Here is an 18,351-nt window from a genome sequence, read left to right on the forward strand (position 1 = left end):
ACACGCAAACTGAATGACAGGAAAGACTGAATCACACTCCTCCACTCTGATCTACCATGCACTACACATCTTCATACTAGCAGGAAGCCTACACAATTTTTCTATCATAAAAGCCCACAGTCATAAAAGCCCACAATTACCAGAGTCATATCTAAAAGAGGTGTATATCACGTGGCCACAGGTCAGGAATGGATGCTAGTAACAGATGCATTATGGATTCTCAGTGCTGTCTGAAGTGCAGCCCAGCCCGTGCCTCTGCTCTGTCAGATCCAGCCTCTGGCACTGCTCACCTTCCCCCTCATGCAGCCGAGCAGGGAAGGCATTTGTCTAGGGAAGCATGGAAGCAGCAGCAGGATGGGCAGCACTCACATGCCCCCTCATCAGGGGACACAGGAACAAAAAATGAATTGGCACATCTGTTTGCCAGAATTTGTGCCCATGCTCACACGCTGCAAAGACTTTTAGTCACATCCAGCTCTGTTTGCCGTGGATTACCCCAGTGTTCCATAAAGTTCAATTCAATCATATTCCTTATATCATTCTGTTTTCTTCCCCCTTGCAAATGTTTCTGACTCTGGCAGCAGGAATAAAATAAATCTAAAATTCTTCTCTCTCTAAACTCCTATGGCATTATCCTTAGCTGGTGATCTGACATCCCTTGAAAAACAATTCTTTTCTCTGCTCCTTTTCTGAAATTAGAAGAATTTTCCACTTGCAAATCACTCAAATTTTCTTTCTTGTCCAAAAGGGGCAAGGTTTTCCTCAGTCAATGTAGTATGACAGCATTTTGTATTTTTAATTAAGTCATTTCCTATTCACTTCCTCAGTGAGTTTCTGACTAGCACTATCACAGGTTCTCCTGTGTGGTACTTAATAGATGGCTTTAAAAAGAAGGTTCAGGAAAATGCAGAAATTACCTTCTTAATTAAGAACTTCCTTTCTTTATACTGCTAGGAAATAGGAAGGGAAAGGCATTTGTACCTTGGGATTCTATAGAACACAAAGAGTTTATTCCATTCATTGTGTAAACTCTCTGTGGCAGAGAGGTTGAACAGACATGTTGGCCAGAGAATAATAAAATGGGTCAGATACAGCACTCATTTATTAAAGTGAGCTTTTTAGCTGGGTTTCTTGAGGACCTGAGGCTGATGGAGTTTTATTTTCCTGTCTGTCCCCTCCATCAAGTCGCCTCCAAGAATATCTGGATATGGAGAACTTCAGTTCAGGTTGACTAAAAGGTATAATTCAGAGCAAGTTCTACATCCCTATGAGTTTTGTAGTAATTAGCACTTAAGAAGAAAAATTAAAATAAAGGAGAAAAGCTGCAGTGGAGACAGTTACCAGTTCTGGAGGCCACGTCTTCATTAGCCACAAGTACCTGTTGGGCAATCTGCATGTGGGCAGATAAATCAGCTCCTGAGGTTGCTGTCTGAGATCCTGTCAGTATCTAGGGAATGTGGAAGGAAGCTGAAGAGGGTGGAAAAGGAAGGTGCAGAGAAGTGAGGCACCATTATTATTATTTTACAGGTGAAGCTGTCAGAGAAGATGGACAAGCCAACCCAAGGCTTGCTCACTCTCCTATGCAGTCTCTCTTCTCTCCAACCCCTCTGCTCCTGCTTCCCTCACTGCAGCATTGGCTTGAGCCTCACAGAACTACTTTATCTCATTAATTAACAAAGAGTTGCTCGCTTTCTGTATCCAAATTCCCTACATTTGCTGTCTGAACCAAAGGCTCAAATAAACACTGGAACATGACTGAAGGCGAGTGCAGAACTGCACAGCCAGGAAGGGTGAGGAACCATTAGAGGCAACAGAGAAGATCCTTTTTAGCAGCAGCAGCAGCTGTTGAGCTGCTTGATTGAGCCATTTCCTGACTACTTTAGAAGTCCATTAAGGAGCAGTGATTGACATTGTTTTATTTCAGGCATCTACCTGAGGCTCCTGAATTAGTCAGCTGGGAAGTTGGATCCTATCTCCTGCATTCTGCTATTGACAGTACAGATTAAGCTTCTAACTCATAGTGTTAAAAGATCCATTAAGGTAATTTTTTTAAGGTATTCAAGCTTCAAGAGATCCAAACAGGCACCTCATGATTTTTCAGAGATGCCCAAATGTTAATAAATTTTATCAAACAGTAGGTGTTTCCAAGTCCTGTCTCAATGCCCTTGAGGAGCTAAGTGTGTTGTCCAAGGTCACAAAGAAAATCCATGTCATAGCAAAGCATAGAACTGGCATCTTCAAAGAAAAGTAGCCCAGATACTGGGCTGTGTTCTCTGTGCAGCATACCTTGCTGTCACTTAGCCTTTGCGTGAATATAAACCAGAAAGTTCTCCTTTAATCACTTTTGAACCAGTTTGTCTCTATAAAGTAGGATAGTAGTTTTAAAAGTGATTAAGATCCCATCAGTGGTATGTAAATCTATTTTTTTTTCCCATGAAAATCAGCACAGAATGACATAGGGAATAAAAAAAAACAGGTAAAAGTCAGCATTGCATCTTTGTCTGATGCAGATAACTCATCAGTCAGAATACACCTATTTTTGCACAATGCAGGATCTTTCCTCTTGAAAATCATTGTGAGAGAAATCAGAATTTTTTTGAACAACAGACAAATTCTTACAGAAGTAACTTTCCAAGAACAACTTCTGTGGGCAAGGCAAATGGAAAGGATGACCAAGATTGGTCTGAATAAGGATGGAAATTACTGTATTTTTCTACAAATTTTTCCTGTATCTTCCACCATAATTCCACTGTCTTCTTTTTCAGGGAAATCAGATCTAACAAAATCTAGAGCATTACTAAGCCTGATAATTTAATCAGAATTTTAATAAGCTCAGAATAAATAGTTTTCTGTGATATGAATGACAAGAAAGCAAGACAGCTCTCCTACTTTCAATATAAGACTCTTACCAGAATTTGCAATTAGTAATGGACAAGATATTAAAATAAATACATGGCCTTTCTGTGATTACACTGAGATTCCAGGGCAGTTCCTACTAATCTTTTTGGAGAAAATTTCCCTTTTATACATTTCAAAGGAGAACTGAGCTCCAAATTACTCACACCAAATATTAATAGAAATATTTGCTTAAGTTTTTACTTTTTTCCCCAAATATCCCACACACATATATATAAAAAGAGACTTATCAATTTGAAAAAAATAAAATTCAAAAAGATAGGAGGTTCTCCTGAGTGAGACAAATCCCAGAGTCATCTTCCTGGTTTCTTCTTATTCTGGTTTTCTTAAAAAACTCCTGTCTTCTACATGTTATTCAACCCTCCATACTGTTCTGTGGAATATGCACTTTTACAGCAAAAGTTACAGTATTGAACTTATGTTATCCTAAGTCAGTCTTGACTACCAGACTTGAATAACCCAGAAAGTTTTACACAGATTATGTAAGATGATGCCATCACATAAATGCATAAATAGGTTTTATATAAGCCAGAAATATTGGCAATTCTGGAAAACTAAGGAAATCCCTCAGATAAGCCTGTGAATACCTACTCTGTATTGCTCTTCCATCAAAATTACTGCTGTACCTGCAGGAACTTGGGACACAAAGGCCAAAATGACAAATTATTTTCTAAGAGTCAGCTTTGGAAATGTCATCTAAATATTGGGCAGCATTTCTGCTGAAGAACTTCACCATCACCCCTGTGTGTGAACCTTACCAGGAGGACGCCCACAAAGAGCTCAGAGTCAGAAACTTCACCAGGTTTTGCAGCAGGTAGTCCCAAGGTCATGTGTGAAGCATGTACTGTGAATAAGAGCTGTGAGCACACATCTGTGGGAGATGATGAGATGCATCCCGGAGTCCTGAGGGAATTGGCTGATGTAGTTGCCAGGCCATGCTCCAAGATATTGGAAAAGTCATAGAAGTCAAGTCCCTGGTGAGTGGAAAAAGGGAAACATCTCTCCTATTTTTAAAAAGGGTAGAAATGAGGAGCCTGGGAGCCACTGAGCCATCAGCCTCGCCTCTGTGTCTGGGAACAGATCCTCCCAGCAGCTCTGCTAAGGCCCAGGGAGAGCAGGGAGGCGATTTCAGAATGACAGCATGGCTTCACCAAGGAGCACCTGCATCAGTGGCTGCATTCAGGAGAGACAGAGACAATCCCACAAACTGCCTTTGTAGCTATTTATATACTTCTCAGAGCTGCATCAACTCATCTCACTATGTGCCCTGCTTTACCCTTTACACTAAAGAATTTGCTGTGGCCAAGCTGAATTAAATTATGCAGTTAGAATTTGTTAAATGTGTGCTTTTCCATAGAGTAATTTTTATATAATGTAAAACACGGCAGGCATTTCCTTGGTCAAAGTTCACTTTAGCAAAGATGGTTATGAATAACATGGAATGAGTAGCAAAGAATATTCTAAATAAGTTAAAGTGAAAATCTCTCAGCACTGCTATACACAGGAAAGTTTGATGAATCAGAGGGAAAACACACCTGTGGTTGCAATTACAATGAGCCAAACTCTCAGAAACGTATACATTACATTCTGCTGTGAACAGACAAGCTTGTGTGGGGTAGAAAGTCTGGGCCCAAAAAAAAAAAATTAATTGTCTAAATCATCATGAAAGTACCTCAGTGTGTAATTTGATGTCTGATCATAAGAGATACTTTGGTTTCTCCCTGTACTCCTGGAATTCACACATCACTGTCTTAATTTCTCACATGCTATTTTCTTTATACATATTTTCTATCCTGAGCTCTGTATTGCAGGGCCCTCTGGCTGAGAAGTATAGAATTGGACAGGCCTCCCTTCAGAGCATATCAGGATCATTCCTTAATTAGCTGGTGGATGCAATTTGATTTGATTTGAGAGCACAAAGTACTGACTCTTTTTCAGGAACTGAATGCCTTGCTCCTTGTCATACTAAGTCAAGATATCAGCCCCTGGTACCTGACCTGGCACTGATCAGTTTTATGGCCAAGGCAAATGCCTGCATGTAGACACACCCTCCTAGACAAAAATCTCCTGGAAATTGTGATGGCTGCTTCACAAGGACTCAGGACACACTTGGGAAAGAACCAGCCAAAAGCACAGCCCTAGAGTCATGGCAACAATAAACTCAAATCCTGAAAGATTCCTGAAAATATTAAAAAAAAAAAACCCCAACACTTTTCCTATTAGTCTTGCCCAATATGTTCATGTACAGAGGTTCTGGGTATTTTCTTTCTCTTGCCTGTTGACACATACCAATAAATCTATCTGATATACATGTATTTAAAGCTCAGATCTAGATGAGTTTTCTCATGCAGTATTTTTCTTTCAATGTGTTAAAAAAAAAAAAAAAAAAAAAAACCAGAAGGTTTAATTCAGTCACACGTTTTTTTTTTTTTTTTAGTTCACTTTTGAATCTGTTTGAGCTTAAAGCTGATGCCAATTCTCCACAACATTCAGTTGTTTATTCCACAGCAAATCATGCCGATGGAGGTGCCAGCAGATGACTGAATTCCCTAGTTAAGCACATCACTGGAGTAAAACACGGGGTCGGGCTGCCCTCTGCGGGCTGGGATCTGGATCTGGGACAAATTGTTTTGCAACACCACACAGAGACTGGTTATTGTGAGTGCAGGATTTCGACATCTGAACACAGAATTTTGATTTATGATGTACACGTAATGCCAATATAGCAATTGACTCTCTGCTGCCTGGTTGCTGCTGCTGCTGCAGAGGAAGAAGGAAATGCAGACTGCAGGTGTCTGATGCAGCAGTGAAGCACTCCAGGTACAAATAACAGCTCAATCTACACCTCCTGGGACTTCCTGGGAGACCCAGAGGATAACAGCTTCTGAGCATAAAACCAGAGAAACTAAATGCCTGGAAATACTTCACTTGGCACATGAGCTGACAGGCAGAAATCAAGTACAGTGTATTACAGCACTAGTCTAAGATCTAATCAGGAACAGGTTCCTTTATATTAGCTATATTGCAGACACAGGTCTGCTTACTTCAGCATTTCACAGCATGAGGCCTGAATGTCAAACTAGTCCAAAGCAGCCTGAGGCCAGAGAACAGGGATGAGCAACAGAAATATTCCTACATGATGCTGGGTCTTCTACAGACTTCATTTTCTTTGCTCATTTTCAGTAGTGCCTCTAGCTCAGTTCCTTAAGGGCTTCATCCAAGTACAGACACTCGTTCCTACAGGGCTGATGACTCAGAAAGAAATTACAAAGGATTGAGCTGTACAGACTTTTTCTGGAAATGGAGTTTGGCTCAGAGTATAGCTTCTGAACATGAAATTCTACCAGGAAGTATTCAGGTTCTCCCTCTACCCCCACCCATAGGTAAAATAATACAACAGTGATATTCATGGTCACTCTCTCCTCTCTGAGGAGAGAATTCAGATTGTTGTCAAGAAGGGCCAGTCTTTAAATACTGGACCCTTCTTAAACTCGTTGAGGTTCAGTTCTAATGAAAATGATGCAAATATCACGTGGGATTTGACAGCCACAGGGAGTAGTCAATGTCTTTGTAAACTCAAACCAGTCCTGTAGCTTCAAATAACATCATCCGAGAGCCAAGCAGGACAAGTGAATTGCTAAGACAATGGGCTGTCAGGTGTAGCAACCAAAGCTTTTGCAAGCCAAGTAATAGGCAGCAGTTAAGCCCAGAGGTAGCACTACTAGCTGGCAAACCAATTCCTTCTGTACGGGATACACAGGGATCTTTTTTCCCGAAAAAAACACTGCGAGGGATTCGCTCTGAATCCTTTTGTCCCGGCGGTGAAGGCCGGTCAGCTGCGCCCTCTGCTGTCGAGAGCTGGGACTGGCGGGAGGCAGCGGCCTCCTCCCGCTGGAACGCCTGGAACACCGCTGGAATTGTCTCATCAAACTCCACGGACAGGGAACGCTGGAGCGCGTTGTGGCACTAGAGTTTGGGTCTGCCTAGGTAACTCTGCTATCAATAATTTAAAATTAATCGCGAAGCCACTACCGAGCGGATCATAAATATTTCAGCTTCAAAATTCTGATGTTTTACGGTGCCAACATTTAATGTCAGGCTCCATGAGATATTTCAATTATACCTCAGGACAATGATACGTGAATTTAAAGTATGACAAAAACCTACTTTTAATTGTGGACTAATGAGAAAGAGAGCTCTGCTGAAAGCTTCTATACTTGCATGGTAGTAATGTTCCTGATTTAATTTGCGTAACTCATATGGACTATCAAGATCAGCTTTTCCTTATGATTAAACAGATTATCTGATGAAATTTTAGGGATCAACAGATTATAGTCTTTAATCCAAAGATGTAAGTAACAATGAAATCTTATTATGCATTAGAAAACAAACAATGCAGTCAGAGCTGATCTGAAAATGACTCGGAAATCTCTTAGTAGGGTCAAGGCTAAGCAACTAAATTCTCCCCAGAAACACACACAGATTCTGGCTTCCAGACTTCCCTCTCTGCAAGTACTCAGACAAAAGATTGAGGGAACCAATTTATATAAGATAGGCCACTCATCTTTTTTTTCCCAGTATTTTAGGGCAAAATCCAGTTTTATGTTTATTTATACCACATTCAGACCCTTGCATTCATTACAGTTGCAATACAGCATAAACCGAGTAGTTTATCTTTAATCTCCTTGATTTGGCTTCCACTACCACAAGAAAAGTATCCTTGTGCTCCTGCCAGCCTGCAGTGAAATTGGCTAAACTGATCACATCTGAGTGTATTTTACCTGCTTTCAATAATTTATGATATGCTAGCACTCGCAGATACTGTATGGTAGAACATCCATATATTTACTTACAGAGGAAAGCCTGGGTTTTAATGCTTCCAGTGGAACAGAAATACTTGAGGAAAACATGATGTGATTTGAAAAGAAATGTCTCATTTCACTGACAACATGTACTTCTGACCTCCTAGTGGTCTCCTTTACAAGCATTACATAAGGTAGAGGAGGATGGTAAGAGAGTGTAACTGAAGCACAAACAAGGAATAGCTGCTGGGCAGGCAATATCTGCCCAGTGTTGTGTCCTCCATGGTAGCAATGAGTTCTGGTGTCAGGAGACTCTTGCAGATGTGACAGGTAAGCACTCAGACAATAGATGAACAGCTGGGAAGTTTGTAACCCAGCAGAAGACAAATTAATGTCCCCACAGAAAGAGCAGATGTGCAGATATGGAACAGAATGCACAGGCCAGGAAAAGCCTGAAAATGGGATTTATGAAATACTGCATGAGCTGATTACATGGAGCTGCTAGCGAATCAGCAAGGAGGGAGGTGATGTACACAGCTGAGAGCACAGAACCAGAAAATTCATGACAGAAAATGACTTCAATTCCACTGCATGCTCTTCAGGGTGTATGTGCAGCATCCTTTCTGTAGTAAAGCCCAGCATTAGAAAGGTCTGAAAATGATGTTAAGTATCTTCTTAGCCCTCCTCAAAAGCAGAGACCATGCTGAATCACTAAAACTTCATTCTTTATTTCATCCAAGCAGTCACTGAAAACATAGATGTCAATCTGATTATTACAAACACACTAAAATCCTGCACAGAATGTCAACAGGTATTTGGCATAGCACTAACAGGAAAATTTTCATCTAGGGTAAAAAAATTCACCAAATCTTCAGGCTCTCTGAAGCAAAAGTCCAGACTGCAGGAACTTCTTCTGTAATGTAGACAAATGCATCCATTAGACACTGGCCTGGTGCCATCAATCCAAATAGCAGAGAGATTTTCAGATAAAAAGGCCAGCACATTATCTCACTGTCACACACCATCTAAATTGATTTAATCTAGACAATTTAATTAATTTGTAAGAAAGGAGAAAGTTCCCAAAAGCTCTATCAATTAGAACATTTCACACTTTCACTTCTCACATTCAAGCAAAACACTAACTCACTGCATGTACTTTTCCAAAAAAAGAACTACCTTGCCAAAAAACCCCCAACCCCATGCCAGCAGCACTGTGCTCTGAAGGGTACTGAAAAAGGTAGTAATACTTGTGTTTATTTCAGTGGAAACAACATCAAGCATGAGCAGGTGAAGATGCATTGTGCACATGACATGACATTGGTAGCCCATCCACAACTGCAGCATCTCCAATTGAATCATCCCAAATGAGAACAAGAAGAACCCAAACAAAATGTAACCTCAGCTGAGTTCTTCTGCACTGACACTGGTGAAATAATTCTTCCATTAGTTTCCAGTGATTTCATTACTATTGGTTTGCCAGTATTTATCCAATATTCCCAGCAGTGAGAAATACATACATATGGTTGGAAAATGAGAGACTACTTTAAAAGATCATTAAAAAAAACCCCAAAATCTACAATTTGCAAGACATATAAGCACCAAAGACTGGATCCTGCACTATGGCTACAATTCAAAGCCAATCCTTTGGTTGGTAAATGCAGGGTTATATGCAGAGATTCAATTTGTTTCATAGGCTTAGGAAAAGTAATTTACATTTAATTTTTTTTCCTTTACTGCAAGGCATTTCACATTGAGAAGACTTAATAAGAAGTCACTTTTACAACCAAAATCTTCATTTCAACCACAATGAACTGTTCTGTTTAAATAATAATGCGTTTACATACATTAGTCACTCTTAGAATAATAAGAGGCCCTCAAGCATTACAAAGTTTTACCTCACCATCTGTGATTCTGTGATTTATGATTTCATAAATTGTTAAGTACGATTAGGAATACTCTCACAGTGATAAAACTGTCTCCTTTTATATCTTTATGATATCTTACTGTTTCTTTATTCATTCTGCTGCTTGGAGATGAGACAGCCCAAGCACATTTAAAAGACATTTTTGCATGAAAAACAGATTGCAAAAGCATCTTAAAAGACCACATTCTCTGTCTTTCTAAATGACACAGATATGCAGGCACCTTCCAAATGCAGCACCTGTCCAGTTAATAATCACCTAAACACAGAGATGTTTCATCATATGGCTACCCACATAGAAAATTTGCTTTTCCTATGAACATCTATGGAATATAAGTTGACAAATAGAGAAAAAGAAGCATTTAAAAACCCAACGTAATTACCTTTTAAATTGATATTGACATATTGGGACTCCTGGATTTTGAGAAGGAAATAGCTCTGCTCTTTAACAACTGCAATAAAGGTGTCCACATACAACTAGTATTTACTTCCATGGAGTATTTGGGCTGTAGCTCTCCATGCCTGCAAAGCACAGGGGTAGTAATACCAATCAGTACAGCAGAATCATTAGCAAGACATCATCACAACACTGTTATAGGCTTCCCAGATGACACAATTTAAAGAACAGCAGTTAAATAGTAGTTTTGTCCCATCTTTTGATTAATCTCTCTCTGCATGCTCCTAGCATAGGAAGCAGCTGGTGATCATTCCTCTCCAAAAATTAATATGGAAGCTTTCCTTGATTTGGTACTACAGGGTCTCCTCCCTTTCCCATACTGATCTATCACCTTCCCAACATTTCACTCTGCTACCCAGTGAGTGCCAAACAATCCTGTTCTCCTATGTCAATTTGCCCAGTGTCCAAACATTTTCCCTAAACATAATATTGTTTGTCAGCTACATCTATAACTTCTGCTCACCCCACTTTACCTCTGCTTTTCCTGTGGTGCCGCAAAATGGGAGGGATGTTTTTTTTCTCTGAAGTATTTGATTCAGAGGTGAAATAAAACTCTCTTTGTCTCCTTCTCTCTGTATAGGAAAAAATCCAACAAACAAACAATGAAATAAGCAATGTGCACATAGCCACAAGCCCTCTCATCTCTGGTACCCTGCAAGGACCATGCCACCCACATCACCAGCCTCTCATTCAGCAGCAACAAGACAGGACCATTTACATTTGGAAAAGACCTCCCAGACTGTCAAGTCCATGCTTTGACCTAATGCCACCATTCCAACTAAACCATATTGCAAAGTGCCATGTTCACTCATTTTCTACATACTTTGAGGGATGGTGATGCCACAACTTGTCACTGACTTTCTGAGCTCATCACTGCTTTGTGAATGAACAGTTATTTCCTCGAGGATCTCACCATCCCTGTGGATGATGGCAGACCCAAAATGCCTCAGCAGACACCAAACTGGGCCTTTTGCCATACATGCCAGGGTTGTTCCGTATCCATGCCGCACCACGAGGAGGGTGGAGGCAGCCCATCTCCCCACCCTCATGCAGGAGGGACCCCAGAAACCTTGGTGGAAGTCTGATGGCAGCCTCGGGCACAGGAATTGTGGACGTGGGCACCCTTCCCCTCATCCCAGTGTATGCCCAGGTGGGCAAGAAGGCCGGTAGCCTCCTGGCCTATCTCAGGAATAGTGTGGCCAGCAGGACCAGGGAAGTGATTGTCCTTGAGTACCAGTGTGGCCACACCTCGAGTGCTGTGTCCAGTTCTGGGCTCCTCAGTTCAGGAAGGACATTGAGGTGCTGGAATTAGTTCAGGGAAGGGCAAAGAAACTGGGGAAGGGTCTGGAGCACGTGTCCTGTGAGGAGCAGCTGAGGGCATGGGGGCTGGAGAAAAGGAGGCTCATGGAGGACCTTATCATTCTCTGGAACTCCCTGGCAGAAGGTTGTAGCCAGGTGAGGGTCAGACTCTACTCCCAGGCAACCAGCAGCAGAAGATGACACAGTTTTGAGCTGTGACAGAGGAGGTTTGGGTTAGCCATTAGGAAGAATTTCTTCACACAGAGAGTTTAGACATTGGAATGGACTGCCCAGAGAGGTGGTGGAATCAGCACCTGGATGTGTTTAAGGAAAAACTGGCCATGGCACTCAGTGTCACGGTCTGGTTGACATGGTGGTGTAAGGTCGAAGGTTGCAATCGATGATCTCAGAGGTCTTTCCAATCCAAGTGAGCCTGTGACTGTGATCCATTTCCCTGCCCGGAGCTGCCCGCAGAAGCGGGTCTGGCAGGCGGCACAGCAGCGGCCGGCCCGCAGCCCGGCACTGTCGCGCACTGCCCGGGGCCGGCACAAGCGGCCCGGCCGGGCGGGAACGCGGCGCTCCCGGCCGGCAGCGCCCGGGGCCGGGCGGAGCGGAGCGGGGCGGGCAGAGCCGGGCCGAGCCGCGTGCGGGGGTGGCGGCCCCTGCAGGACACCCGGAGACTCGGCAGCCGCCGCCGCGCAGCCGGCGGTGTCAGTGCCACGGTGTCCGCCGGAGAGCGAGAGGCAGCGCCGGCGCCCGCCCGCCCGATCCCCGCGGCCAGGCCCCCGCATGCAGCCCTCACCCTGGAGCGGCGGCGGCGGCGGATCGAGGAGCTCTCGAGGTCCTCCCGGCAGCGGCTGCTGCAGTCGCGGGACAGGATGTTCTCCAAGTTCACCTCCATCCTGCAGCACGCCGTGGAGGCGGTAAGGCCGCCGGCGGGCCCGGCCACGCCGCGCCGGGGATTCGATCCGGGCCTAGCACCGAGCGCGGGCCGGGGGCTCGGACGGGCCCGGCGCCCCTTCCCCACCGTCCCCCGGCGCTGCTGCCGGCGGGGCCCCGCAGGGCGAGCATCCGGCTCAGCCCTGCCGCGGGCCGGGGAGGCGGAGGCCTCCTGCCCGGGCGGGCTCCGGAGGGAGTACGGGAAGGGAACGAATCGCCCAGCGCGGCTCGGGGGTGCCAGGGGAGGAGGGAGCGGCTGCAGCCCGGGCGGGCCCAACACAACCTCCGGCTGTCACCGCCGGGCGCTGCCGGCCCCGGTGCCCCGCGCCGGGCCTGAGGGCAGCCCTGGCCCGGCCCTCACCCGGCCGTTGCCCGGCTGTTTCAGCGAGACAGACAATAAAGGAGAGGAATCAGGAAACTCCCCAGCATTTCCATCTCGTCGTGACTAGCAGACAATAGTCGCCGTCACCGGTGTTTTTGCGGGATGTTGTCAGTTTCAAAGCGGCGCTTTCATCCCTGGTTTATTTTGTAATAGTGCGTGGGGGTCAGGTTTGCCGGGGGACGCGGGGCTGCGTGTGCAGCGAGGTTCCCTGACGGGGACTGGGCAGAGGAAACGGGGCCTGTTCGCGAGCTGCCATTGCTGAGGGCCGCGTTCGGCACTGCCTGCCCACACCGTTTGTTTTTGCCTTTCAGTGAGCTGGGGTCTTGGGAGTAATTCCCTGCCTTTCAGCGCCTCTCCCAGTAAACCAACACACCCAGGAGACTTGAGTGTGAAGAGGTGATAAAAATCGGCAGGGAAATGCTGAAGGGAAGGTGGAAAGTGTTGAAGAAAAAAATGTTCAAATGGTTGAAAAAACAGCTTGCAGGCCAAATCCAAATAATTGAAATAAGAGCCTGCATGCCAAATCCTGCCTCATCTGAGGGGCAGCCTTTGTACCTTAATGTATGCTTCGATGCTGCACTTGAGTATGTGCCTGTCTTTATGTGAGCCTGTAGTTCTGCTGGAGCATTCAGGTTTAAAAGTTAAGCATGTATTCATTAATTGCAGGTTCCTAGTTTGCTTTTTTAATGGTGTAGTGGCATTTGGAAGGAAATGTTTTAAATAATGATGAAATGTTTTACTTGAAAACATTCAGACCACATGTGAATGCCTTCAATAGACAGTGCTTTCATTGAAGAGGAAACAGAAATTAGTGCCTGCCTGGCTAAAGAAGGTTTGTTGTGGTGAGCTGTGCCACATTTTGAATAACAGAAATAAAAATGCATGACTGAGAGGAGTGGAGAAGAAGGTATTCTTTCAGGCCTACCAATTTGAGAGATGTAATAGAAGTTATTATTAGGAGAGTGTTTACATTATTGATGTGTGCAAAAAATAAAAAACAGAAAAATAAAAAGAACAGCATTTAGTTGAGATCCAGTAAAAAATAGGAAAAACAAATGAGCTGAATGGAACAAGAGAAAAAGTAGAAATAGTAGGGACTAGACACTCTTTTGATTAGAAAATCCAAATGAAATTACAGAAATATATTGATACCATCATTTTGCAAGTGAGTGCTATCCAACAACATGCTGTTTGTCCTTGCTCAACTCTGGTGTCCCTTTTAGAATTGCCTCATCCTGCTACTACCACCGTGGTGGATCTCCTGATAAATACTGCACTATTGCATTTACAGGATTGTGACAAATACTAGGAATGAAACATGGAATTCCAAAAGCAGGAAGATACTAAGAATGTTTCTTTATGTTTGACCCACTAATACAAAGACAGAACTGAGAAATGTAAATTTTTAACCAGTTTGGTGGCTGTATGTGGCTTTAAGCTGTTTCATTCTCCCTGTAGTAATAAGATGTCTGCTTAGCTTTGCTACGGGGAAGTGACAAGTGTTGTAAATACTAAGTATTGGCTCAGTCCGCTTTCCTGCTACCTGTTTCCAGAGCCAAGAGAATTTGGAACATCATTTTTGCTTGCTGTTTTTGCTAGGGAGCAAGTACAACATGGGCAGCCTCAGTTGGATTCTTAACCCTGAATATCAGCAACAGAACTAGTAATTAAGGTATCAGTTCTCCAAAGTTTTGGGTGCCTACCCCAGAGTAGGTAGAGTTGCAACTGTACAGTTTTCAGCTGAGCTGAACACTTAAATACACTTGAAGAGCCTGGGTTTATCTTTCACACGTGGGACTTAAACCAGAAAGGTCTGGGTAGCCCTTCTGCCCTGTCCTTTCTCCTGCCCTGCCTCAGGGCCCACTGGCCTGCAGACTCCAGAGTGCATTTAAACAGTAAGGGTTCCCATGCTCTTAGATAATCGTTGTTATCTTACCCTCAATGTGCCATACCTCTGAACTCTGACAGGAGCTCCAAAGGTTGACAGTCTGACAGACATGGCAGTATTTGCCTTTTACTTGTTGTCACTGTGTCACTCTTGGACTTGACTGCCCTTGTGACAGGACTGTGCTTGAGGCATGCCTAAGGGATCAGTTACTTTCTACTAAGGTGTTTTCTTACCAAGGTTGTTTCCCAGAGTTTCTGGTGGTGTTCAAGACGAGCCTGGATGGGGCTTAAAACAACATGGCCTAGTAGAAAATGTCCTGCCCATGGCAGTGGGGTTGGAACTAGGTGGTCTTTTAAGATCTCTTGCAACCCAAACCTGTCTATGATCCTGTGATTCTCCTTGAATAACTCAAAACTTTCAGTCTTTTGTGACTAAATTGCCCAAGTGTTTGAAACTATATTCCTGATTTTCATTACCATTGAATTCTGGGGTTTTCTGTCATCTCTTATTTAATGTCAATCCTGCCAATATTTTAGATACTTTTTGCTTTTTGGATTTCTCTGCAGCATTCAGATGAGCAAGCACCACTGTGTTACCCTGCCAACAGAGAATCCTTAAATTGAGTCAGATGTGTTAGTGAGAATGGTGGATAGGACTGCTGTCTTTGTTCTGTGACTTCAGGGCAGAGTAGAAATGCTGTTGCTTCGTGGGGTTCATATTATTAAATCTGTGACAGTTTATATATGGTTTGTCCTCAAGATGTTTTCTCTTTGCTATGCATTTCTGATATCCTTTCATCCCAAAGGGCTATCCATGAGCACTACATTGTCAGCAACAACAAAATGTAGTGTACAATAACAAAGCAGCAAGCTAGACTTACTTTGCTCTTATCTTGTGCTTTTCACTCATGTTTCCCTCCCTAGACAAAATAGCTTGTCTGTGAAGTGGCCACTCAGTGTTCAAAGGACTTTCGTTTGTGTTTGATTTGGGCTTTTGGATGTTTCACCTTAAAAGTCAGTTCAAAAGGATGTTTTTGAGCTGTGTACCTTGCATGAAAAATATAATTTTGGTTTTGCTGTCAAGCAGGAATATTTGTACCGTGCAATGGAATGAATGAAGATTTTGGTGTCTGCTGCAGATTCTCGAGACCTGCTCTCTACCAGCATGTTATTCCACTGTGTCTCTGACACTGGTACCTTACCATACTTTCAAGTAGCTTCTGTTTTTATTTTGAAGCAAACTCAGCTTTGAAAGAAACTGAGTCACTTGGTACAGGCAGTGCTCCAAAATCATGATCTGCATAACTGATTAGAACAGAATTTATTCCTCTTGTACCCACTTTATTTGATATAATGACCTTACATTACTTGTTGTTTTAATGTTGTGCTAGTATTAACAATATAGATTACAAAATTGAATTCATTACTTGCAAGCATGTGCAATCTTAATTTTATATGTGAGGGCAGTGGCCATTATAAACTCTGTGCATTCATCAACTGAAGATCAAGTAAACCTTCAAGCATTATTCCTTTTTCACATGTTCTCTCAGACCATTCACATTGGTACAGTAGTAAGACTGAAGAAAAACATCTAGTGACTGTGTCAGTCAGGGCAGTGTGCATGCACTTCCCTTTCCTTTCTCTTTGACACAGTTTTCTGCTCTCTTTTTTTTTTTTTACTCTGGCATCTGACCAGACAGTACCTGTTATTTTTTTATACAATGTTCTTTCCTTTGTGAATTTGCCCTAAAGTTATTGAGGCATATCACCAGCTTCTGATGTTTCCATCCTTTCCAGTATTGAATTGCACTTCTGAAAAGCATACATGAAAAATATGACAATGATTTTTACATGCACAAAAGATTTGCTGTTAAATACTGCAATATATATGTTTTGTCACTCTTTATGTTATTTTTTTTCCTGCCTAAACATGAATTCTGTATGCTTTGGAAAACAACACGGAAATGTATTTTGGACAGGTTTTGTCTTGAGCAGACTGTACATCTGGTCAAAGATCTGTAGCTCTCCTGAGAACAGCTCTTTTCCTGAAAGGGAGTGGGCTTTGATTATTTGTTACATATTGTCACCAGAAGGATAAGGCAGCATGTGTTAAGTTCAGCTCACTCCCAGGAAGCCCAGTTTCTGGAGCTGGGCGCCAGATGGAAGATCTTGCTAATCACTGGCTGCTCCAGTGGGCTGCAGTTCAGTGGGCTTCAGTGAATTTTAGCTATTTTATGTATTTTATATACCAACACCTACACTGCAGGCTTGAAGATCATGGGTTTTTTTTTCCCCAGAGGAGGAGAGCTTCACTTTGAGATTAGGAATCACTGAGAATATATTTAATTACATCAGGATTAATTCCAGAGTCACAGAGTACTCTGTGTTGGAAGGGACTCACAGGGACCATCAAGTCCAATTCTTAAATTTATGGCCCATACAGGGATCAAACCCACAGCCTTGGTGTTATTAGCACCATGCCCTAGCCAGCTGATTTAATGGGGAGAAATACCTGCATTTTTAAGGTAACTCCTTCAAATTAGAAAAGTAGCAGGAATTAATGGCCTTCACAAGGCATTCTGGTTTGCTTCAGAATCTCCATACAAGTACTTACACAATAGAGTGGTTATACAGGGTGGCAGCTGTAACATGTATTCCCTCTCAGCTGATAGCTAATAATTCATCCTAAAATAGGAACTATAACCTCATACTAGTACTACCTGTCCTACTAGGGTTAAATGATGTCAGCCAAGTGCTACAGGTTCCTAATTCTTTCCAGTGCTTGGCTGTATATACATATGAGCTGGTATCTTGGTCTTTACCTTGCTTTTTTGTCTGAATAACTAAGTTAATAAGATTGCTTGGAGGTTTGGGGTTTTTTTGCTTTATTTTTGTTTGTTTGTTTGCTTATTTTCTTGCGGGTTTTTGTTGGGTTTTTTGGTTAGTAAACACCTACCTCAAAATAATTTTGTTGGGGTTACATCTCCAGTTGGTGGCAATGCTGATGCCCAGTAGGCTGCCCTCTGCCCTGCCCAGGTGCACACACATGCTAATGTTATCTCTGCTGTGTCTGGCTTGCAATCCTGGTCAGGGGAGACTCTGAAATCACTGAGTATTTTAATTTGAAAGGGCAGGACCTGTCCCTGAATTATTTTTTCACCTCTGAGAAGAGTCCCTAGAGGCAGTTGTTGGGAGGGAGAATGTCTATATCCACAGTTCTCTCCCATGGTGGATAAATTATTGACAGTGCTGAGAAGTGAAATCCTTTTCCTGGCATTGCTCAGAGGCACTAAATTCATCTTGAGGCAGATGGGATGAGAAGAAGTGGAGAGGAAAATCACATCAGCCAAGGATAAATCTTTAATGTTATCCATCATGTGTTATGTTGGAAATAAAGTGGTCTGGGAGGCCTGTATTCCTCAAAAGTTGTCCCTGGGTTATTCATCAGCTGGCATTGAGGTTTTGATACAGCTTTTTTTTTGCAGAAATGATCATTACGTTGCGTGAAATGCACATCTAGCGCAGCTAGTGTGACATACAGAGCGTGATACACAATATCATTTGCTCAGTCTTCAGTTTGTTTGGTTATTCTTCTGAATGTCAATAACCTAGTAAATGTCACAGTCAAATAAACTGGTTTTGTGCAGCGTGGAGTGTTCAGATACTCGGCGGTAGCTGCTGTGCTAATGTGCTGCTCTGAGTGCCCAGCCGTGGAGCCCAGTGAGTGCACAGCCTGTCAGGGAGAGGG

The 18,351-nt window shown here is 43.0% G+C and overlaps 1 protein-coding gene and 1 long non-coding RNA gene across 5 annotated transcripts in view; one reads left to right on the forward strand and one right to left on the reverse strand.

The window, feature by feature from the left end:
* Positions 1-8,422: 8,422 nt before the first annotated feature.
* Positions 8,423-12,341, reverse strand: LOC121341899. Its single transcript, XR_005953473.1, has 4 exons — positions 12,198-12,341; positions 10,570-10,668; positions 10,023-10,161; positions 8,423-8,631 (listed from the first exon to the last, which is right to left on the reverse strand). It is a non-coding gene; the product is annotated as an uncharacterized LOC121341899 (long non-coding RNA).
* Positions 12,186-18,351, forward strand: part of FHIP2A (FHF complex subunit HOOK interacting protein 2A) — a 34,027-nt gene continuing 27,861 nt past the window's right edge. For 2 of the 4 annotated variants that reach the window (XM_041415838.1, XM_041415839.1), the window contains exon 1: positions 12,186-12,318. In XM_041415838.1, coding sequence (XP_041271772.1) covers positions 12,274-12,318 — 45 coding nt within the window. In that variant the 5' untranslated portion in view covers positions 12,186-12,273. Of the gene's footprint in view, positions 12,319-12,685; positions 12,824-12,868; position 18,351 lie in introns of those variants that run through there. The other 2 variants (XM_041415841.1, XM_041415842.1) reach the window with 2 other exon arrangements.

The sequence above is a fragment of the Onychostruthus taczanowskii genome, unplaced genomic scaffold, assembly GCF_017590055.1.
Source record: "Onychostruthus taczanowskii isolate IOZ18803 unplaced genomic scaffold, ASM1759005v1 scaffold5, whole genome shotgun sequence".
In the NCBI taxonomy this organism is placed as follows: Eukaryota; Metazoa; Chordata; class Aves; order Passeriformes; family Passeridae; genus Onychostruthus; species Onychostruthus taczanowskii.